The sequence below is a fragment of the Triticum urartu genome, chromosome 5, assembly GCF_003073215.2.
Source record: "Triticum urartu cultivar G1812 chromosome 5, Tu2.1, whole genome shotgun sequence".
Classification (NCBI taxonomy): domain Eukaryota; kingdom Viridiplantae; phylum Streptophyta; class Magnoliopsida; order Poales; family Poaceae; genus Triticum; species Triticum urartu.
Window position 1 is genome coordinate 457,030,262 of NC_053026.1, and position 23,809 is coordinate 457,054,070.

Here is a 23,809-nt window from a genome sequence, read left to right on the forward strand (position 1 = left end):
GTTGTTTTTATTAATTAAGAGGAGAGTGAGAATTGCCTGCTTAATTAACCGGAAAGCGGGTTAAAATCGATACAACCTACCCCACATAACATGAGCACTATCCCACATAACATGAGCACGAGCGACCGACCTGGCCACTGACAAGGAAACCATAAAGGATGGTTACAACAGAATATTAGAGAGGTATACATCCCCACGTGACTTTAACACTGAACCTGGTGTTGGATGCTTGATCTAGACATGATAGGGATCAACTCCTCTGCAACGTTCACCAGATGAGACAAAACGATCTCTGTTTTGTTTCCTTCTTGCAGAACTGTGGCAAGCACATTGCTTCCATGCGCGCACGTAGGATTCCTTCGACCTCACGCAACTGCGATGACACACCAATATACGCAATGGTCAATTCAGTCATCCGTGAACAGCTCAACTCCAGTGTTCTGGTGTGGAGTTCAGCATAAGGCATTTCAGTGGTCCGATATGGCTGGATGTAATGAGCCATATCAACTCCAAAGGGGAGACGTTCATGTTTTCTTCTTCAAAACGGGAAGTATCTGAAAGAGGAAGTCCAAAGAGTAGAGGACGGGAAGGGCTAGAAATTAGCTAGTTTGAGGCAAAGTTTGTGACTGTCGAAATGCTAAATTATCTTACAATTTGATGTAGAAAATACCTATATAAAGGCCGAGTTTGTGATTGCTAAACTATGGATTTTTTTAATTTAATGAGGAAAAATAGTCATGAAATATGCAAAAGTAAGCTATTCCATACATTTAAATAAGCAAAAGTAATCGGTGAATGGAACTAGCAAAATCTGTGATGATGCCAAGCTAGTCTATTCTTTGATAGCGTACTTTTTTTTAACGAAACAAAAGACATGTTATTTTCATTAATTAAAAAGAGAGTAAAAATTGCCCGCTTAATTAACAAGAAACCAAATTAAAATTGATACAATAGCCCACGTAACAAGAGCACCGGCGAGCGACCTGGCCACTGACAAGCAGACCACGGAGGATGGTTACAACAAAATATTATGGTCCAGTTTTTTGGCTAATTCTCCCAGAATCTTGAGAATTGACACTTCACTCAGCTTTTTTCAGAATCTTGTACCCATATATATTTTTTACAATCCTAACTGTTTACATCCTAACTAGCTAGGATTGTAAAAAAAATGCATATTCAAGATTCTGGGAGAAGCTGGGTGAATGATTGATTCTTAAGATTCCAAAAGAATTGGCCAAAAAAACTGGGCCTACATGTCCACGTGACTTTAACACTGAACCTGCTGTTGGACGCTTTCTCTACACATGCTAGGGGTCACTCCTCGTGCTTTGGCGATGACGGTACCTCTGCAACGTTCAACAGATGAAACAAAACGATCTCTGCTTTGTTTCCCTCTTGCAGAACTGTCGCAAGCACATTGCTTCCATGCGCGCTCGTACGGTTCCTTCGACCTCACGCAGCTGCGATGACAAACCAATAAACGCAATGGTCAATTCATTCATGCGTGACCTACTCAACTCCATCGTTCTGTTAGAGTTCAGCATAAGGCATTTCAATGGTCAGATATGGCTTCACGTAATGAGCTAACTCCAAAAAGGGGACGTTCATCTTTTCTCTTCAACTGCTGAGAGAAGTCCACAGAAGAGAGCTGCTGGTCTCACTGGGTTGGCGCGCGCGTAGCAGCTTCGAAGAGGCTCTTCGCAGCCTGTACAACTTGCAGCAACTATATAAGGCAGCACCATCGGATCCTGATCTATCACCTTCAACAAGCTCGTCTACAATCCAGCAAACTAGCTAAAACCCACTTCCCCAAAATGGCGTCCCAGCTTGTCGAGAGCCACCGCGCCGGTGCCGAGGTCCACAAGGGGAACGATATCTGCAAGAAGAAGACGGTCGAGCTTCTCGAAGAGCTCGGCCTCCCGAAAGGCCTCTTTCCTATGGATGACATCGAGGAGGTCGGGCACAACTGTGAGAGTGGGTTCGTGTGGATACTTCAGAAGAAGGAGAAAGAGCACACGTTCAACAAGCTCAACCAGACCGTCTCCTACGACACTGAGGTGACCGCTTTTGTGGAAAAGGGTAAGATGAAGAAGGTCACCGGGGTCAAGATCGAGGACCTGTCTTTGGTCGAGGTCTATGTGGATGAGTCTTCTGCTGATAAGGTTACCATCAAGACCGACACCGGCCTGTCTGACACCCATGATGCGGCCGTGTTCGCTCTCGGAGAATAGGGAGCTACTAGTTAAAAAGGCCAGAAGAATAAAGTTAGTGAATGGTTCGGCACTGCAGTTCACATGTTATGCAGAAGTATATGTTTCCGTTTTCTTTGTAATCTAATAAAGGTTGTTGCATGAGTATTGCTTCCTTTCAGCCCATGTTATGCAGAAATGTATGTTTCTGTTTTCGTTGTAATGTAATAAAGGATGTTGCATGAATGTTGCTTCCTTTCAGCCTGTAAGCATACGCCAAATGTAATGAATAATACTTATACCGCCTCCTATATCCCACATCGACCACTCTCAACTTCCCACTGTTGTCCCTATCTTTGTGTCTGAGAGAATAAGGGCCTTATCAACAAATAATTAAGCAAGGCTTTGAAATACAACATGAACCATGACATGCACAGAAGAAATCTAATTTTGATTCTCGAAAACTGAAATTTCATGTTGATTTTAACATTTCATAATTTTAGATGTACATGTTATAGCAGTGTCTAAAAAGAAAGAGATCAACAGCAAGGCTCAAATGGAAACATTGTGGAATAATTTCCTGTTTTGTTGATTTTAATTTTCTTGCTAATATCAAATCGTTGAAGTTTATTTCCACATTTATGGTTCAAATCGATGTGAAAAACTATTTTTTAGACACATTTTTATGCGAAAACAAGTTCTTGTCTTGATTTTTTTTCTTGTGTTGACAGATTGCTGAGAAAATGCAAAGGAAGAAAAGAGAACAAAAACAGAAACCAGAGCAAGCCAAAACTAGCCAAAATTTAAGAACTAGTAAAAGAGAATGGCAAAACCAACACAGAGCAAAACTCCTACTGCTATGGTTGAGGATTAGATTATTTTCTAATTCTAAGTTCAGGTTGATGTGAAAACAAGTTGCTCACAACATTTTTAATGTTCCACCATTACATCTCTAAAGGTTTGGTTACAGACATCATAAAACGGAAAGCACTCATCATGCCACAACCCTCTACTCAGTTGAGAACGGGAAGGATTAGAAATTAGTTAGTTCGAGGCTAAGTTTGTGACTGTTGAAATGCTAAATCATCTTACAATTTGATGCGGAAAATACCTATAAAAAGGCTAAGTTTTTGATTGCTAAACTATGGATTTTTCAAATTTAGTGAGGAAAAACAGCCATGAAATATGCAAAATTAAGCTATTCCATACATTTAAATAGGCAAAAATAATTCGGTGAATGGAACTGCCAAAATCTACGACGATGCCAAGCTAGTCTATTCTTTAATAGCATAGTTTTTTAACCAGGCAGAAGACATGTTATTCTCATTAATTAGGAAGAGATTGAGAATTGCCTGCTTAATTAACGTGAAACTGGGTTAAAATCGATACAACCTAACCCACATAACATGAGCACGAGCGACCAACCTGACCGCTGACAAGGAGACCACGGAGGATGGTTACAACAGAATATTAGAGAGGTATACATCTCCACGTGACTTTAACACTGAACCTGCTGTTGGATGGGGGAAGATTTGTATAGGATCTGTCCTTAGGTGAGATCAATGAGATCCATCATTTTGAAGTAAAAAACATGTTAAAAAATGCTTTAAAAAATTGGAGAGATACATCCATGTTTTATGTACAAGCTCAAAAAGTTTCAGCTCCTAATTCGAACTACACTTAGAGAATAGTTCTAGACATGCTAGGGATCAAATCCTCGTGCTTTGGCCATCACGGTACCTCTGCATCGTTCACCAGATGAGACAAAACGATCTCTGCTTTGTTTCCTTCTTGCAGAACCGTGGCAAGTACATTGCTTCCATGCGCGCACGTACGATTCCTTCGACCTCACGCAGCTGCGATTGACATACCAATATACACAATGGTCAATTCAGTCATCCATGACCAGCTCAACACCAGTGTTCTGGTGTGGAGTTCGGCATAAGGCATTTCAACGGTCAGATATGGCTGGACGTAATGAGCTAGCTCCAAAAGTTTGGAGACGTTCATTTTTCTTCTTCAAAACAGGAAGTATCTGAAAGAGGAAGTCCACAGAGGAGAGCTGCCGGTCTCACTGGGCTGGCGTGCGCGTAGCACCTTCGAAGAGGCTCTTCGCAGCCAGTACAACTAGCAGCAACTATATAAGGCAGCACCAACGGATCCTGATCTATCACGTTCGACAAGCTCATCTACCAATCCAGCAAACTAAAACCCACTTCCCCAAAATGGCGTCCCAGCTTGTCGAGAGCCACCGCGCTGGTGCCGAGGTCCACAAGGGGAACGATATCTGCAAGAAGAAGACGGTCGAGCTTCTCGAAGAGCTCGGCCTCCCGAAAGGCCTCTTTCCTATGGATGACATCGAGGAGGTCGGGCACAACTGTGAGAGTGGGTTCGTGTGGATACTTCAGAAGAAGAAGAAAGAGCACACGTTCAACAAGCTCAACCAGACCGTCTCCTACGACACTGAGGTGACCGCTTTTGTGGAAAAGGGCAAGATGAAGAAGGTCACCGGGGTCAAGATCGAGGACCTGTCTTTGGTCGAGGTCTATGTGGATGAGTCTTCTGCTGATAAGGTTACCATCAAGACCGACACCGGTCTGTCTGACACCCATGATGCGGCCGTGTTCGCTCTCGGAGAATAGGGAGCTACTAGTTAAAAAGGCGAGAAGAATAAAGTCAGTGAATGGTTCGGCACTATGGTTCACATGTTATGCAGAAGTATATCTTTCCGTTTTCTATGTAATCTAATAAAAGGCTGCTGCACGAATGTTGCTTCCTTTCAGCCCATAGTGTTCACCAAATGAATGAATAACACTTATACCCCCACCTATATCCCACATCGACCACTCTCAACTTCCCACTGTTGATCTATCTTTGTGTGTGAGAGAGAATAAGGGCCTTAATTAAGCAAAGGCTGTAAAATACTTCCTCCATCCCATAATATAAGATCATTTTCCAAGCTGTTTTAGCTTGTAAAACGATCTTCTATTGTGGGATGGAGGGAGTACAACATTAACTATGACATGCACAAAAGAATTCAAATTTTGATTCTCGGTATCTCGATTTTCATGTGTTGATTTTAACATTTCATAATTGTAGATGTATGTTGTGTCAGTGTCTCAAACAAACAAGGAGAGCGACAGCGAGGCTGGGATGGAAACATTGTGGAATAATTCCTGTTTTGCTGATTTTATTTTTCTCGCTAAAATCAGATAATCGGAGATTATTTCCAGATTCAAGGTTAAGATCGATGTTAAAAACATTTTTGGTTTTCTTAGGCACCTATTTTTATGCGAAAACAACTTCTTGTCTTGATTTTTTTTTTGTATTAAAAGATTGCTGAGAAGATGCAAAGGAAAGAAAAACGAGTCAAAAGCAGAAACCAGAGCAAACCTCAACTAGCCAAACCCTAAGAGCTACCAAAAGTGAATGGGAAAACCAACACAGAGGAAAACTCCTACTGCCATGGTCGAGGCTGCATGATCATCAGATTATTTTCTCATTCTAAGTTCAGCTTGATGTGAATTGCTCACGGCACTTTAAATATTCCATCACTACATCTCTAAAGGCTTGGTTTCAGCCAACATAAAACACAAAGAACTCACCCTCTACTCAGATGAGAACGGGATGCGCTAGAAATTAGTTAGTTTGAGGCTAAGTTTGTGACTGTTGAACTGCTAAATTATCTTACAATTTGATCTGGAAAAAAGCTATAAAAAAGCTAAGTTTGTGATTGCTAAAATATGGAATATATATTATTAATTTGGTGAGAAGAAACGGCTCTGAAATATGCAAAAGTAAGTTATTCCAAGCAGTTAAATAGGCAAAAATAATTTGGTGAATGGAACTACCAAAATCTACGGCGACACAAGGCTACTCTGTTCTTTGATAGCATTGCATAATTTGACGGCTATTGGAAACGAATGCAAGATGCAGGAGAGGAACTTTGGGAGATGTTGAATATACCTGCATGATATAATCAGGCCTGTTAGACTGCTACATTGTATACTTTCTCAGTCTATGTGAAAACAAGCTCAGCGTTTGGTGGATTTCTCAATTTAAGTTACTTGCTACGAAGCAAAGCAGATCCTTATGCTTCAGGAGCCAGTGGAGATGCTCGTTCCTCTTGGAACGGCGCACGAGCGCATTGAGAGGTGCTTTGTTTGCCAGCAATACTAACCGAAGGTTGTGCGCCACATCCTCGAATATCCAGTTCTGTCAATATGGCAAGCATATGTAATCGGCTGGCCATGAATGGCTGACTTTCTATGACCCCCATACTGTCAGATGATAAAGATGAAAGATCCATCTCCAACCTCTCGAGACACTCATCCATCTTTTTCAGCAGGTTCGTCGACATTTCATGCAACTCCCACACCCATGTGTCGGTACGCTTACACTCCCTGCTGTACATATTCTTTGGCATCCAGAGGAGTACCTGCTGGCGCAAGATTTCAAAGAAGTTTGAGAGCTCCTCAAGGTCTGTCCTTGACACCATCATGGAATCTGATCCAAGTCCATCCAGAACCAATTCGACAATTTCATTGGCAAACGGGAGGACCTGCTCGATCACCTTGGTAGGAGAATTGGAGGCAACGAGCCCTGAGAGTGGCAAGCAGAGCACCGATGCAAGTGTATGACGGCATGACTTGTAGAGGCGATCCTTGTTGCCCGCGGTCAGAGAAAGCAAGCGGCAGAATTCCAGGAGCACCGGCGCCGTGACGAGCATTACATTGGGCGGTAAGGTCGCAGGGTCAGTGCTGAGAAAGCACCTGATGGCGCGCTCGGCGTAGAAGCGCGAGGAGGAGAAATCTGAGAGGTAGAGGTGAACCAGCGCAATGGCGGCGCCGGACTGGAGGAAGATGTCGAGGTACTCCTGGGCGTGGTGCTGGGAGTTCTTGGTGTCGCCCTTGGCCCTGCGATCATTCCGGTTCTGCTCGTTGGCGTGGTCGCAGCAGAAGATGTACTCCTTGACGAGGTCTTCCAGGGTGTGGGCGGTGGCGGTGGCGGTGCCGGCGTCCCTGGAGGCGCCGGTGGCGGCGATGTGCGAGGCGAGCTGCCAGGCCTTGGGGTGCGGGGTGGAGCGGAGGCGCGCGGCGAGCTGCAGGGTAGAGTCGGGCGGGAGGCCGAGCGAGGCGACGGTGGCCTCCGGCTCCAGCTGGCGCCCCGCGTGCAGGAGGCGCAGGTCGCGGCCGTAGCCGCGGTCGGCGAGGTGGGCGAGCACGGCGGCGACGGTGTCGTCCGCGGCCGCGTGCATCGCGATGGTCTTGCAGTCGGTGGCGCGCACGAAGAAGTGGAGGCGGCGGGAGGGCGGCGCGTAGAAGGACGACGGCGCGCCCGCCGCGCCGGAGTGGGCCGTCGTCATGACGGGCGCCTTGGAGGAGGTCGGGAGGGCGGGCTTCGCGGCGGCGCTTGGCGCGGCGGCGGGGGAATCGCGGAGGGGGCGAGGGTTTTGACGCGGAAATTGGGGGACGACACTGATGGGGAGGGAGGAGGAGAGGGGCTGCTCTGTTTTGCTCGTGGTCAAGACTCAAGACTCTCTCTGCCCCCGTTCTACTTTGAGCATTTTCTTTTTCTTTTTCTTTTTGCGGGGATTAATCCACACACTGATACGGAAGCCGGCCATCCAAATCTAGCCTCAAATGTTCGAAGACATTTCAAACGGAATTTAACAAAAATAAATAAATTTGATACAGTTTTAAACAAATTGGACGGTTTTTATTCAAACTTGGATAGTTTCTACATAAAACTAGGCGTTATTTGGTCCGTGAACTAAAATCAAAAAAATACCCTATATTTGACGGTGACCTCATACGCCATGTCAGGCAGACTGGCGGCACCTTCATCATTGTCGTCCTCAGAGTCGCATGGCGCTCGCGGATGAACTTCTCCGTTCGCTCCTGCGTCGCACGCAGTGTGGCCGCGACCACCGCAGACGTGGGTGGGGGGAGAGACGGGCGGCTGTGGCGGCGGTGGTTTCGTGAAGAGACCACTCATGTACTTGCCCATCTACTCGTCGAGGCGGCAGAGACGGCACTTGCTCCTCTCCGTCGTGGTCTTCGAGATTTCGACCGGTCCATGACCCAGGCCGTTGCGAGCTCCGAGTCGTTGGCAATTTCTGGCGGTGGAACGTCAGACACCGCGAACTCCGCCTCGCACGAGGCGTTGTGCCTACCCCACCACCGTCGCTCCCTGTCCAATACTCCTGTGCCATCATGGCGCTCCGGGAGGATGATTTGTCGCCATTGCTCCTGTTAGAGTTGTGTCGAATATTGTGTACAAGGTAGGTTACAGTTGGACTTGTAATTGTATTGTGTTTAGATAGGATATGAAGTCGTGTCCAAGTAGGACGCTTGTAGCACCGGAACGATGTAATCTATGCCAACATAATAGCACCGGAACGCAAGGGAAGCCGGTGGCATGTGCCGATGCGCATGGCGACCGGGTGCGGTATTGTAGCGGTGTCATGGGGAGGAGCGCCCATAGTCATGCCTCGGGGATGTAGCCATATCGGTGAACCTCGTTAACAAATCTCGATGTCGTGCTCATGTGATTGCATGGTCTCCGGATGATCAACGGTATGTCTCAGATTAATTCTAACAGCTCCCTCCGCGGCGGGCACTGAGGTAGTGCAATATCCAACCGCACACTTTCGCGGCGATCATGTGGGGCCGGCCACCACCGGCACGACTAGGAGGTGGCAAGAGCAGCTCCTCCTTGACGCGGCTGGGAGGCGGCGGCGACAACTGCTCCTCCTTGACCATGCGGCGTCCGTTTGGACGTCGCGGTTGCATGGGAAGAGCATAGAGAGGAAGGAGGCTCCGACTTGGTGGCGCAGAGAAGTGTCTTCGGTGGCGGCACCGGACCGATGTTGTGGAGGAGCGAGCGACGGAGCATCAACTTCATCTGCTCCTCGTACTCGGTGTCCGTCACTGCATACATCGCGTTCTGCAAGAGGACGGGCGTCTGCGGCAGCTAGTCCTCTTCATCGCCAGAGAAGATGACAATTTCCTTCTTCGCGGAAGAGCTAATGAGGGGGGGGGGGCAACTGGTTCAGATTTATGAAAAATATAGCAAGTAACAGTAAGAAAGTGCAAGTTCATGTATGTATCAGGTTAGAATCATTAGAGAACTCACCTAGTTTCTCAGGGAGTCGTGGAAGTAGGGGACTAGTGGAGATGGGAGGATCCAAGGAGGAAGAAGACCTAGCCAGTCAGGGGAGGAGGCGAGGATCAGGAGCGGCAGAAGTCACCATGGCCCATGGGGGCGACCGGAGGAGCAGTGCGGAGGAGTGGCGGAGGAGGTGAGGAGCAGTGGAGTGCGAAGGGGGAACAGGCGAACAGGGATGGGGCGGGTCACGATCGTTCACGTAGCGCTCAGTGCCTGGGCCTCTCAGTTTCCGCTAGTACTGGGCCAAGAAATGGGCTGTGAGTCATATACAAAATATTTGGGCTTTTGGAAGGGGCGGCCACAGCCCGGAATTGTCCCCACAACGCTCCGCTAGTGCTAGCCACCAAGGGCCAAGACTTGTCTGTCGCCGATGAAGAGGAAAGAGGCGGAGGTGCGCGAAGACTTGGCTCTGAGATGTGGAGTGAAGAGTGTGATGTGGATGACCCCGACACCGTGCTTAAATTGCCATGGTCAGGCCACGCGAACGGACTGTTAGGCCGCTTCAATGCGGAGTAGCGGGCTGAGTTGATTTCTCAGGATGAGTGTCCGCATTGAACTGGCGTCAACCGAGAGGTCGCGTTGATCAGCGCCGCCCTGTCGTACGGTCACATCGCGCGGCGTCAATGCCAGCATCAATGCGACACAGAAAGCGACGCACACATTGGAAAGCGAGGCGAGCGAGGTTTAGGATGAACTAGAGTTGTTGTATGTGTGCGTGGTAGCGATCCGGACGCCGGCAAAGCCCCTACCCCTTCCGGTTTGCTTTTGATTTACGAGAAAAAAGTCTTCTGTATCGGTCCGCGCATGAATGCAAGACTGCATTGGATGACAAAACACATCTGTACCGCACGGTCCACGAATGAGGATGATTTAAGAGTCAGCTTTGAATACGTCCTCGCGATCGCTTATGCCTTTTCCTTCCTTTTTTTTCTTCTTTTCTTGAGACTGCATTTTCCTCCGCCTCTTTTGGGGCTTCAATTATTTAAAGTTGTACATCAACCTACAAACTAGCCAGCATTCATCGCTAAAATAATAAAATATTACTTTACTCCCCGTTTGAATGCAAACATATGCAAAGTTTTCTTAGAATACCACGACCTCATGAAAAACTATGGTTTCATTTACCTTTAGATGCTCGGACCGAATCCGTTGAGTCTTTTAAAGGTGTTCATAAGTTTAGGGTACGCACATGTGCTTATAAAAATTAGTGTGTGTATGTGTTTGCAAGTGTCTAGCACGACGATTGAACCGAATGAATTTTTGGCCGTCGCCGTGCGGCCCTCCTATTGAAGCTCACTGCATCGTTGGATTCCTCAATTCGTTTCCTTTCTCGCGCATGAAAAATAACTCAACTGGAGGGTAGTCACAGCGCTCCCTCCCCCACCATGCGCTCCTTGCGAGGCGCGACAATCGTGTCCATCGGCATCGTCATCCTCAGCAGCTAGCCAGCGTCGTGGTGCCCCTGGCCTGCCGCCATTAGTTGCAGCTCGTGTCGAGGTTGGAAGCTTGCACAGGAGGTCATCGTAGTGCATGTCATCGCATTGATATATCACCCTGACGCCCTTCGTTCCAGCAAGTGTGTGCGCTACTTCATTCTCACCACCGAAACATCGCCCGTTGACAGTTGCAGCATCGGTAGCATCGAGCATCGCAGCAAAAAACACCCTGGCCTTGTCTCTCGGGTCACCGCTTGTCCATGGCCATCACAGCAAAACAAAACGCTTGGCGTAACTTTTGCAGGCTCCGGTTGCAGCCCACTGTTGCGCCACCCATCGTTGTCACAAAAACCGTCGATTGAAGCAAAAAAAATGTCAGTTCTAGCTTCGCCGGCAGCGGTTCAGCATCCCCGTCATCAGTTGCAGCTCCTTTTCGTGCTGCCGGTTGAAACTTTTCTGTCGCAGCTTGCACAAGCAAAGGGCTGGTCGCAACAACAAATCAAGTTGCCGGTTGAAGCTTTTCTAAATCCGGTTGAAGATTTTCTATCGCAGCTTGCACAAGCAAACCGTTGGTCACAGTAACAAATCGTGGTGCCGGTTGAAGCTTTTCTGAAGTCGATTGAAGCTTTTCTGAAGTCGATTGAAGCTTTTCTGCCGCGGCTTGCGCTGGTCACAACAACAAATCGCGCTGCCGGTTGAGCTTTTTTCCAGCCGGTTGAAGATTTTCTGTCACAACTTGCACAAACAGAAGTGTTGGTCACAGTAACAAATCGCGGCGCCGGTTGAAGCTTTTCTGAAGTCGACTGAAGCTTTTCTATCGCGGCTTGCGCTAGTCACAACAACAAATCGCGCTGCCGGTTGAGCTTTTTTTCAGCCGGTTGAAGATTTTCTGTCACAACTTGCACAAACAGAAGTGTTGGTCGCAACAACAAAATTGCCCTGTCAGTTGAAGCTTTTCTATCGGTTGGTTGAAGCTACCGACGATGTCGGTGTATCATCTGCAGAGGTGTGTTCTATCCCCCCGTGTCCGTCGTCTCCAGCGCCAGTAAGTGTCGATTGCAACACGCTCGTGTCTGGGGACCCAAAAACCTAATCCCGACCTGGCCCGAAACAAATAAGAAGTGCACTTTTCCCATTAAATAACCTTCTTTTAATCATTTTGGGGAATATAAATAATATAGCATAGCTATATACCTATCAAGACCCTATTTTTGACTTATTTTAGACTTTTAATTTGGGCCAAATCTGGAGACTGAGCACGGCCCAACCATTGGTCTTCGCGTTTGGGCTGCCAGGTCGGGCTGATTATGCCCAGGTCTTACTTTGGTTGTGTACATCCTAACTATGCAGTCAGCCCTTTTGAGTTAATAAAATTCACCTTTTATCATAGAAAAATTCTAAAGGCTTGGTTTCACACAACCAAAAACCGAAAAGAACTCATCACATCAGAGCCCTCTACTCAGTTGAGAACAAGAAGGGTCAGAAATTAGTTAGCTTGAGGCTAAGTTTGTGACTGTTGAACTATTAGATTATCTTGCAATTTGATGTGAAAAATAGCTACAAAAAGGCTATGTATGTGATTGCTAAACTATGGAATATGTTTTATTAATTTGGTGAGGAAAAACAGTTGTGAAATATGCGAAAGTAAGTTATTCCAAACACTTAAATAGGCAAAAAATAATTCAGTGAATGGATACCGAACTATAAAAATCTACGGCGATGCCACGCTACTCTGTTCTCTAACAGCATGACATAATTTGACAGCTATTGGGAGGCATGCAAGATGCAAGTGAGCAACTTTGGAAGATGCTGAATACACATAAATGATATAATCATTGTTGAATAATTATTTCTCAGTTTATGTGAAAACAAGTTCATCGTTCGGTGGATTGCTTTGCTCACAAAGCTTTTTTGAGTCTAAATGCAATGCGAATTCTCACAAGTTTGCCGATGTTTATGTTGTCTTTTTTTGAAATACCCAAAAGAGGTATTAAAGAGACTTGATCTCTACCGGTCTAGGTTCTTCTGGCAGTGTGATGAGCACACACGGAAGTGTCGACTGGCAAAATGGGATATCTTGTGTAGACCTAAGGACCAAGGCGGATTGGGCATTGAAAACTTGAAAATCAAAAATAGGTGCTTGCTTAGCAAATGGCTATTCAAGTTACAAAATGAGGAAGGGGTCTGACAAGAGCTCCTCCACAATAAATACTTATATTCGAAGACCTTATCCCAGGTGGAAGCCAAACCAACCGACTCTCCATTTTGGAAGGGCTTGATGAAGGTCAAGTCTTCTTTCTTTATGAGAGGTTCATTTAAAGTTGGTAATGGTCAATCCACTAGTTTCTGGGAAGATACCTGGCTAGGGGACAATCCGCTTGCGGTTCAGTACTCATCTTTGTATAATACTGTGCGTAAAAAGATGATACAGTTCAATCAGTCCTTGGTTCAACACCTCTGAACATCCAATTCAGGAGGGCCTTGATTGGCGATAAATGGATGGCGTGGCTCCATTTAGTTCGTAGGTTGATGTTGGTCAACCTATCTCATGCGCCTGACGTCTTTAGATGGAGACTAAATATCAATGGGGTGTTTACTGTCAAGTCTATGTATGAAGATCTTATTAACACGGGGCATGTGTTCCGTAGAAAGCATATATGGAAAATCAAAGTACCTGTAAAGATTAAAAATTTTATGTGGTTTGTTCGTAGGGAGGTGATCCTCACCAAAGATAATTTGACTAAACGAAATTGGAATGGATGTAAGAAGTGTTGTTTTTGTGATAAGGATGAAACAATTCAACATCTTTTTATTTCCTGCCCTTTCGCGACTTTGATTTGGCGCACGGTTCATGTTGCATATAATTTGCCACCAACAAGTATCCCAAATTTGTTTGGAACTGGTTGGTTGGTATCAACAAAATACTTAAGGGTCATATCCGTGTAGGGGTTTGTGCCTTACTTTGGGTAATTTGGAATTGCCGGAATGACTGTGTTTTTAATAGGTCCCCCTCTATTAACTTTTTGCAGGTTATATTCAGAGCCACCGCATCGATCCGTATATGGTCATCACTTTAGCGTGGGGACGTTGGGGGGCTCATGGCCTTTGGGTGCAACCGTCTGGAGATGGTTTCACAGGCATTATTCAACCGGTTTGGCTGGCATGTCACTAATAGATTATGTGGTTAAGTCATGTAATCTTTTGTTTGTACCCACTATTTGTGGTGTTTTCTTTTTCTTTTTGCCGTTTTAGTTGATACTATATACTCCCTCCGTCCGAAAATATTTGTCATCAAGATGAATAAAAAGGGATGTATCTAGATACATCCCTTTTTATTCATCTTGATGACAAATATTTTCGGACGGAGGGAGTACGTTTTAGACCTATTTATTTCCTTTTAATAAAATTGGATGTGTGCATCATGATAATGCAGAGGCCGGGGTCTTTCCTCTTTTCGAAAGAAAAAAGAAAAGAAAAAAGAAAAAGAAAAAATGCAATGCGAATTGATTTATTTATTTGTTTTGCTTGGTTTGTTTATTTATTTATTTTGACTCACGAATTGATTTCATTTTTATTTTGACCCGGGAACTGAATTTTTGTAACACTCGAGATCACCAACTTATTTTTCAAATAAATCTCAATGAGCGTTCTTTTCTAACTACTCCGTCCGTTCCGAATTACTTGTCGCAGGTATGGATGTATCTAGATGTATTTTAGTTCTAAATACATCTATTTTTGCGACGAGTAATTTGGAACGGAGGGAGTAGGTACGGAGCCCAGCTTTTTAGACAAGGTCACAGGGACTTCCACGCCAATATAAGCAATGGTCAATTTAGTCATTCGTGACCAGCTCAACTCTAGTGTTCTGCTGTGGACTTCAGCGTGGTATTTTTTCAGAAAAAAAAGTTTCTGAAAGAAGAAGTCCAGAGAGGAGAGCTGCCGGTCTCCCTATGCTGGTTGCAGCATCTATATATGGCGCGCCATATTCTGTTCTATCACCTGCAGCAAGCTCATCCACCAATCTACAAACCTAAAATCCCACTTCAGAAGCAAACCAATCCCAGACAAGAGCTCAAATGGCGTCCCAGCTGGTCGAGAGCCACCTCACCGGTGCCGAGATCGTCAAGGGGGACGACGTCTGCAAGAAGAGGTCCGTCGAGCTCCTCGAGGAGCTAAGCCTCCCAAAAGGCCTCTTTCCACTGAGCGACATCGAGGAGGTCGCGTACAACCGCGAGAGCGGGTTCGTGTGGATGCTTCAGAAGAAGAAGAACGAGCACACCTTCAAGAAAATCAAGCAGACCGTCTCCTACGCCACCGAGGTGACAGCTTTTGTTGAAAAGGGTAAGATCAAGAAGGTCACCGGGGTCAAGGTCAAGGAGCTGTTTCTGTGGCTCAGTTTGGTTGAGGTCTATGTCGATGAGTCCGCCAATGAAAAAGTCACCTTCAAGACTGGTACCGGCCTGTTTGACACCCATGACGCATCCGCATTCGCTCTCGGAGAATAGGGAGCTGGTAAAAAATGCCACAAAAATAAAGTCAGTGAATGGTTCGGCACTACACATGTTACGTAGAAGTATATGTTTCCGTTTTCATGTAATCTATAGATTATTGCACGAATATTGCTCCCTTTCACTTATAAGCGTTCACTGAAAGAATAATTGTACTTATACCCCCTCTTCTTTCCCACATCGATCACTCTTGACTTCCCACTGTTGCCCCCATCTTTGTGTGAGAGAGAACAAGGACCTTATCAACAAATAATTAAGCAAGGCTCTGAAATACAACTTGAACCATGACATGCACAAAAGAACTCAAATTTTGACCCTCTGTATCTGGATTTTCATGTTGATTTTAACATTGCATCATTGTGGATGTATGTTGTATCAATGTCTCGAACAAACAGAGCAGGAGCGAGAGTGGGATGGCGATATAGTGGAATAATTTCCTATTTTGTTGATTTTAATTTTCTCACTAATATCAGATCATCGGAGATTATTTTCATATTTGCGCCAATGGAAAACAGATGGCTAGTGTCCTTTGCATTTTTTCTTAGGCGCACATTTTTATGTGATAACAAGTTCTTCTCTCAGATGTAGTTTTGTATTAGAAGACCACTGAAAAAATGCAAACGAAAAAAAACAGGACAAAAGCACAAACCAAAGCAAACCTCAACTAGCCAAAACCTAAGAACCCCTACTGCTATGGCTGAGGCTGCATGATCATCATATTATTTCTCATTCTAAGTTTAGGGTTGCTAGAAATTAGTTAGTTTGAGGCTAAGTTTTCTGTTGTTAAATTATCTTATAATTTGATGTGAAAAATAGCTGTAAAATGACTAAGTTCGTGATTGCTAAACTATGGAATATGTTTTGTTAATTTGGTGAGGAAAAACAGCTGGGAAATATGCCAAAGTAAGTTATTCCAAACAGTTAAATAGGCAAAACATAATTCGGTGAATTGATATGGATGCCAAGCTACTCTGTTCTTTAATAGCAGAACCTAATTTGACAACTATTGGGAACGAATGCAAGATGCAGGTGAGGAACTTTGGGAGATCCTGAACATACATACATGATATGATCAGGCCAGTTAGACTGCTACATTGTTGAATAATTTCTCAGTTTATGTGAAAAACGTTCAGCGTTTGGTGGATTGCGTTGCTTACAAAGCTTGTTCGAGTCAAAGTATAATGGGAACTTTTTTTTACTCAGGAATTGAATTTTTGTACCACTCGAGATAAACAAGTTATGTTTCTTTTTAAGAATCTTGAATGAGTGACCCCGCAAAAAAAAAGAATCTTGAATGAGTGTTCTTTTCATACTTGGTACGGAGCCCGGCTTCTTAGACAAGATCACAGGCACTTCTACAACAATATAAGCCATGGTCAATTTAGTCATCCGTGACCAGCTAAACTCCAGTGTTCTGCTGTGGACTTCAGCGTTAAGGCATTTCAATGGTCAGATATGGCTGGACGTTTTTTTTCTTCAAGAAAAGAAGTATCTGAAAGAAGAAGTCCATAGAGGAGAGCTGCCGGTTTTCACTTCCAAGCCACTAAAGGTTGCAGCATCTATATAACCAACAAGCTGATCTGTCATCTGCCAATCCAGCAAACCAAAAGCCCCACTTCCGAAGCAAACCATTCCCGGACAAGACATTGCTCAAATGGCGTCCCAGCTGGTCGAGAGCCACCGCTCTGGCGCCGAGGTTGTCAAGGGGGACGACGTCTGCAGGAAGAGGTCCGTCGAGCTCCTCGAAGAGCTTGGCCTCCCAAAAGGCCTATTTCCAATGAGCGACATGGAGGAGGTCGGGTACAACCGCGAGAGCAGCTTCATGTGGATGCTTCAGAAGAAGAAGAACGAGCACACCTTCAAGAAGATCAAGCAGACGGTCTCCTATGCCCCCGAGGTGACCGCTTTCGTCAAGAAGGGCAAGATCAAGAAGGTCACCGGGGTCAAGGTCAAGGAGCTATTTCTGTGGCTCAGTTTGGTTGAGGTCTATGTCGAGAGTCCTCCGCTGAAAAAGTCACCTTCAGGACTGGTACCGACTGTCTGACACTCATGATGCATCCGCGTTCACTCTCGGAGAATAGGGAGCTGGTAAAAAATGCCACAAAAATAAAGTCAGCGAATGGTTCGACACTATACTCAAAGAAGTTCATGAAAATGGGTAAACATACACTATTCGAGTAATTAACATGTTATGCAGAAGTGTATGTTTCCATTTTCATGTAATCTATAGACTGTTGCACGAATGTTGCTCCCTTTCAGGTTGTAAGCGTTCTGCAATGAAATGAATCATCTATCCCACAACGATCACTTACAACTTCCCCCTAATGTCCCCATCTTCGTGCCAAGCCTTATCAACAATTTCTATTTTGTCAATTTTGATTTTCTCACTCTTAGGTTCAGGTTGATGCTAAAACAATTGTCTGCCCGTTGATTGCTTTCAGACATCATAAAACGCAAAGAACTTCTCGTGCTATGACCCCTGTTGCTGAACTGCTGAAATTTATTTCAGATAATCTGTAGATATAGCGACCATGCGGAAGTTGATTACCCAGACAACATGGTAGTAGCAAAAGTTGGTTCAGCGAACGGAATCATCATAAGCTGACCTGAGCACAAGAATACAACTTACAAGTCAAAACGACAGTATGACTAGCTCAAGGTGCAACTGAGACTATGCAGGCAGCAGTGCCAATGCTCATCCAGATTATATTGGATGTCACTTTGCATTGGACACCAGATTACAACTCTTAAGTAATACTAATAAATTAATTAAGAATAAGACATGTTAAACAAACTACATTATCAGGAGCTTATAGTGAAGGAATAAAAACAAAAGCAGCTTAATAAATAAATAAACAAGACCAGACATCAGGAACTTGCAAAAAACACAAGGTACGTAGCAAGACAATGTGGCAAATGGCCAAATATATTAACCGATATAGGTTATGAGTTTGCTCCTCTCACAATTTATCCGCAATTCGAACAATTGCCAAAATGTTACAGGTATCGTCGTAGCCCTCTTAGAAAAACCTAAAGAGACGGAGGTAGGATAAAGATATTAACTTCCTAAACTGGGTACACAAAAAAGTAGAAGAAACCTGATGCAGAACAAATCTACATCTTGGCCTCCTTGGGGTCCTGGTATTCAGCTTCTGGAGTCTGGTCGCCACCACCACTGCTGCCGCTGTCACCACCGGCAGCCCCGCCACCACCCTGCATGTGCTGTCCAATCTTTGAGACTGCCTTGTTCGCCGCCTCCAGCTTCTGCTTGATGGCGTCCAAATCATCGCCAGCCATTGCTGCTCTCAGATCAGAGGCAGCAGACTGGATCTCCGTGACAACTTCAGCAGGGACCTTGTCTTTGTACTCGCTGACGCTCTTCTCGATGCTGTAGATGGTGGTATCTGCAGAGTTCCTGAGGTCAATCAACGACTTCCTTTCCTGATCCCGCTGAGAATTCAGCTCGGCCTCCTTGACCATCTTCTCGATGTCACTGTCAGACAAGCCACCTGACGATTTGATGGTGATATCTTGCTCTTTGCCAGTGGACTTGTCCTTTGCTGACACCTTGACAATTCCATTGGCATCAATGTCAAAAGTGACCTCAATCTGTGGCATACCCCTTGGGGCTGGTGGAATGCCTTCAAGCTGGAATTCACCAAGAAGCTTGTTATCTGTAGCCATCTCCCTCTCACCCTGAAGCACCTTGATTCCAACCTGCGTCTGGTTATCTGCAGCAGTGGAGAAGGTCTGGCTCTTCTTGGTTGGAATTGTTGTGTTCCTGTTGATTAGCCTTGTGAAGATGCCTCCAAGAGTCTCAATACCAAGGGAAAGGGGCGTGACATCCAGCAGCAAGAGCTCCTTCACATCACCCCTCAAGATACCACCCTGAATGGCAGCTCCCATGGCAACAGCCTCATCAGGATTGACACCCTTGCTTGGGGACTTGCCGAATATCTGGGAAACAATATCCTGGACCTTTGGCACCCTTGTCATACCACCAACCAGTAGAACCTCATCAATCTCCTTTGCAGAAACACCAGCATCCTTGAGGCAGTTTGTGCATGGGATGCGAGTTCTCTCAATGAGGTTGCCCACAAGAGACTCAAACTTTGATCTGGTCAAGGTAATGTTGAAATGCTTCGCACCAGAGGCATCTGCTGTGATGAAGGGGAGATTGATTTCAGTCTGTGGAGTCGAGGAAAGCTCAACCTTCGCCTTCTCAGCAGCTTCCCTGAGCCTTTGCAGGGCCAACTTGTCCTTGCTCAGATCAATGTTGTCAGAGTTCTTATATTCACTAACCAGGTAGTTGAGCAATGTAGCATCGAAGTCCTCACCGCCAAGGAAAGTATCTCCATTGGTTGCCTTGACCTGAACAAGATACAAGCATTATGATCAGAACAAGATACCAGTACTATGATCAGAACACACGCTTTAAAAAACTATTTAGGATATGTAGTGGAGTCATCTGAAGAAAGGTGTTTACCTCAAAAACACCATTAGAAATCTCAAGGATTGATACATCAAATGTGCCACCACCCAAGTCAAATACAGCAATCAGGCCCTCCTTGTTGTTCATTCCATACGACAGAGCTGCGGCAGTGGGCTCATTGATAATCCTCATCACCTCCAACCCAGCAATCCTACCAGCATCCTTGGTGGCCTGACGCTGAGCATCATTGAAATAAGCTGGGACTGTAATAACAGCCTTGGAGACCGACTTGCCAAGGTAAGCCTCTGCAGTTTCCTTCATCTTGGTAAGAACAAAGGCACCAATCTGGCTTGGGGAGTATGACTTCCCAGCCATCTCCACCCAGGCATCACCATTTGTTCCCCTGACAATCTTGTAAGGCACCATATTCATTTCCTTCTGTGTTTGGGGGTCATCAAAAGCTCTACCAATCAGGCGCTTGGACCCACGAACTGTGTTCTCGGCATTTGTCACTGCCTGTCGACTGGCAGTGATGCCGATCAAGATCTCGCCTTTGCTGTTTGTGGCAACAATGGAGGGTGTTGTCCTCGCACCTTCAGCATTTTCAATCACCCGTGGTGTCTGTACAAACAAATTGATCAGTCTTACTAATAGTGTCACCAGTTCACAACCAATTAAAAGCATGTATATACTTCCTCCGTCACAGTTTAGAAGGCACAGTTAAATTTGCGTGCGTTTCCACAATAGACAAGGTTTAGGGCGCATTGCATTTATTTCTAGTAGCTAATTAGTACTCCTATATACTATTTCTATATGCATGCGTAGTGTGAAAGCTATTTTTTAGCCCATCTCACAACCAATAGATAACCACCTAGGTCCCAGAGAATTTCCAAGCGCGCCTTCTAAACCGTGACGGAGGGAGTACATCAAACTGCAACTTAACAACATTTTACTAGTACTGTCAATGATTCAATACCAATTGGAAGTATGGTCATCAAACTGAAACTTCACAGCATTTCAAGATATACTACTAGGTGCATCTGGATACAGCTATTGCCTTACAAATTCAAGAGATGCTAGTGCTGTTAAACTGTCTAATAATACAGAGAATATGGCAAATTTCATAGTCAGTGATTAGAGAACAAGATCACACCTTTCCTTCCATGACGGAGACACATGAGTTAGTCGTGCCCAAATCGATCCCGATGACATCGGCGGCGGCGGGCCTTGAGCTGCACAGGCACAGAATATACATCCATCTCAGTACCGAACAAGCAAGAAGCAGGACAGATACAAACAGCACACAGTAGACGATCTACACATCCAACATCGAGGATTACCTGAAAGCGCGGGCCACGGCTCCGAGCCTGGAGAGCAGGGGAGACGTCGCGTGATGATGCTGATGTGTCCTGGGAGCCTGGTCAGATCACACCAGCGGAGCACAAAGACGCATCAGATCAACATCACAGCACGAATAATGAACCCCTAAATCCGCGCGCCGATCCAAGAAGAGACCAGCGCCCGGCCGCGGAACAAGAGAAAATGCAAGCACATGGAGATGGGGAGAGGGGGGGGAGGGGGGTGGCACCTGAGCGATGGCGCGCGTGGCGAGGGCGTGGCCGGACCTGGCCAGCCGCGAGGCGAGGAGAGATCCGATGGCCATGGCTGGCGCTCGAGCTTGGGTCGTCGGCTCCCGGCGGCGGCGGCGGCGAGTCGGGGGACGGAGAAAAGGGGCAGAGGTGAGATCCGAAAAACCCTAGCGTGAGGCGGCCTCTGCTCTTAAACCCCTGGCGGCCCGCCGCACCGGCTTGGGGAAGGGGAAAGAAATGGGGGGCGAGGGCATTCCCGTCATTCTTTTTCCTGATGGGTGTGTGGCTGGCGGTGGGCCCGGGGTGGCGGGCCGGAAGATTCCAGACGGCTCGAGCGGCCTCGCCCCCGTCCGTTCGTTCGGGGTTCGGTCGTTTGGGTGGCGGAGAACGTTTCTTTTTGCGGAAGGAATTTGTTTTCTTTACATCTTTCTCGACGTGGCAAAAAGTCAAATGCAAAGCTGGTCTGGAATAAATGCGGCATGGAAAAGTATGGGGATTTTGCTTTCTTGGACGATAATGCAACAACACTGTCCGGCATGGCGTGACCAAAGGGTTCGTGCCTACTAATTTTCGCACCGTTTCTCTAGACTCAATGAGTTTTCTTATAGTAAAAAAAGGGCTTAAATATGTACTACAACTACCTCAAATGGACAAAGTAAACATGGGCATTTGTTAGGCCGTGCTTTTTTCGGGCCGAGCTTTAAATGCCTGGCCCCCAAATCCTAAGCATGAGCATGGCCCGGCCAGAATAATACCACAATACACTTTTTTCTCATTAAATAATATTGTTTTATTATATTACATATAATAAATGTCTTATTATAGCTATATAGATGCCCAGATTCAAGCTTTTGGGCCGAGTCTGGCCCGACTTTCGGGCTTCAGCTTCGGACCGGACTATAGATGCCTAGATTTTATGGTTGTGTGCTTCTTCTATATATAGTGTGGGATCACTAGGTGGGTCATGGAGCAGCCGCGCCAAGTGTGGGTGGACTCTTCGGTGTGTGACCGAGTTTTGTTGTTGGTGTAAAACTCTGTGTAGTCTACAAAGGATCATATTCGTGTGCCAACAGCGGTGCACGCCTCTGATACGTCCATTTTGGCTCATGTTTTTCTACTGTTTTTTAATGTTTTAGAACAATATTTTCACCTTATGATGCAATTTTAATGTACTTCCTCTCTTAAAATCCAAGATACACTTGAAGAGGGAGATTGTCGGCAGCTGGATTTCTGAGCGTGAAAAGCTACAACAAAGATAGTTATTATCCAGAGCTTCAAATGACCTGAAAATTTACGAAGAATTATTTTGGAATATATAAAAAATACTGGAAGAAAGAAGTACCACCATGCTTTGCTGCCACAAGTCTCCTCTACTCTGTGCAGCCCGCAAACATGTCGCGAAGCATTCCCCGATCAAACATGTGCTTATTTTGTGATGAACCGTTGACTTTCGGACCAAACATCTTGTATTTTTCATTTGGACCGTGGTATGTGTCATGTTTTTCATTTGGACCGTGGCATGTATGCATGTACCATTTTCAGTTGAACCGTTGATAGTACATTTAAGAGAGCTTGTTTATTGTTTTGTGTAATCTAGTTGCACCTTTGTTGCAAGTGCATTTCCCCTATGAGCTTTTGAAGTTGTAAAAATTACATTTTTTATAGGATAGTAATTTTGCAAACCCTATGTATGAATCCCTGTGTACCAAATAGTAGGCGTATGTGAGGGGTTTGGAGATTGGGGGGATTTGAGAGGATTGGGTGAAAGGGAGGGATTCACCGAATCCTCTAAACAAAACCTCCTCCCAATGTTGGAAATATGCCTTAGAGGCAATACTAAGTTGGTTATTATCATATTTCCCTGTTCATGATAATCGTTCATTATCCATACTAGAAGTGTATTGATCGGAAACTTAGATACATATGTGGATACATAGACAATAACGTGTCCCTAGTGAGTCTCTACTAGACTAGCTCGTTGATCAAAGATGGTTATGGTTTCCTAGCCATAGACATGAGTTGTCATTTGATAACGAGATCACATCATTAGGAGAATGATGTGATGGACAAGACCCAAACTATGAACGTAGCATATGATCATATCAAGTTCATTGCTATTGTTTTCTGCATGTCAAGTATATGTTCCTATGACCATGAAATCATGCAACTCACTGACACCGGAGGAGTACCTTGTGTGTACCAAACATCGTAACGTAACGCAGTGGCGGTGCCAGAAGTTTAATGCAGTGTAGTCAATTTGAAGTTGTGTAGTCAGATATATGAATTTCTATTTATTTTTTTGCAAGATGTATACATGTATACATTGATTTTATCAAAAAGCTGGGTAGTCAATTGACTACCCAGCTTACATGTGGCTTCGCCACTGTCTTCGAGGGTGTCTGTTGAGTTGGCATGGATCAAGACTGGCATTTGTCACTCCGTATGATGGATAGGTATCTCAGGGCCCACTCGGTAATAAAACATC

General features: G+C 45.4%; 4 protein-coding genes and 2 pseudogenes across 4 annotated transcripts; 4 read left to right on the plus strand and 2 right to left on the minus strand.

Moving 5' to 3' along the window:
* The first annotated feature begins 1,591 nt into the window (after positions 1-1,591).
* On the plus strand, positions 1,592-2,494 carry LOC125556263. Its single transcript, XM_048719034.1, has one exon. It carries the CDS (start codon positions 1,815-1,817, stop codon positions 2,229-2,231), a length of 417 nt encoding a protein of 138 aa, XP_048574991.1. The 5' UTR covers positions 1,592-1,814; the 3' UTR covers positions 2,232-2,494.
* Positions 2,495-3,781: 1,287 nt separating this feature from the next.
* LOC125509787 lies at positions 3,782-7,716 on the minus strand (annotated as a pseudogene).
* Positions 4,038-6,191, plus strand: LOC125509788. The gene has a single exon (XM_048674820.1). The coding sequence runs from the start codon at positions 4,415-4,417 to the stop codon at positions 4,829-4,831; it is 417 nt and encodes a 138-aa protein (XP_048530777.1). The 5' UTR covers positions 4,038-4,414; the 3' UTR covers positions 4,832-6,191.
* A 6,883-nt stretch (positions 7,717-14,599) lies between the features above and the next one.
* On the plus strand, positions 14,600-15,481 carry LOC125556264. The gene has a single exon (XM_048719035.1). It carries the CDS (start codon positions 14,872-14,874, stop codon positions 15,298-15,300), a length of 429 nt encoding a protein of 142 aa, XP_048574992.1. The 5' UTR covers positions 14,600-14,871; the 3' UTR covers positions 15,301-15,481.
* A 927-nt stretch (positions 15,482-16,408) lies between these two features.
* On the plus strand, positions 16,409-17,841 carry LOC125509790 (annotated as a pseudogene).
* A 359-nt stretch (positions 17,842-18,200) lies between these two features.
* Positions 18,201-21,543, minus strand: LOC125509789 (heat shock 70 kDa protein, mitochondrial-like). Its single transcript, XM_048674821.1, has 5 exons — positions 21,324-21,543; positions 21,076-21,152; positions 20,889-20,967; positions 19,790-20,356; positions 18,201-19,674 (listed from the first exon to the last, which is right to left on the minus strand). The coding sequence occupies exons 1-5, from the start codon at positions 21,396-21,398 to the stop codon at positions 18,418-18,420; spliced, it is 2,055 nt and encodes a 684-aa protein (XP_048530778.1). The 5' UTR covers positions 21,399-21,543; the 3' UTR covers positions 18,201-18,417.
* Between the last annotated feature and the right edge of the window lie 2,266 nt (positions 21,544-23,809).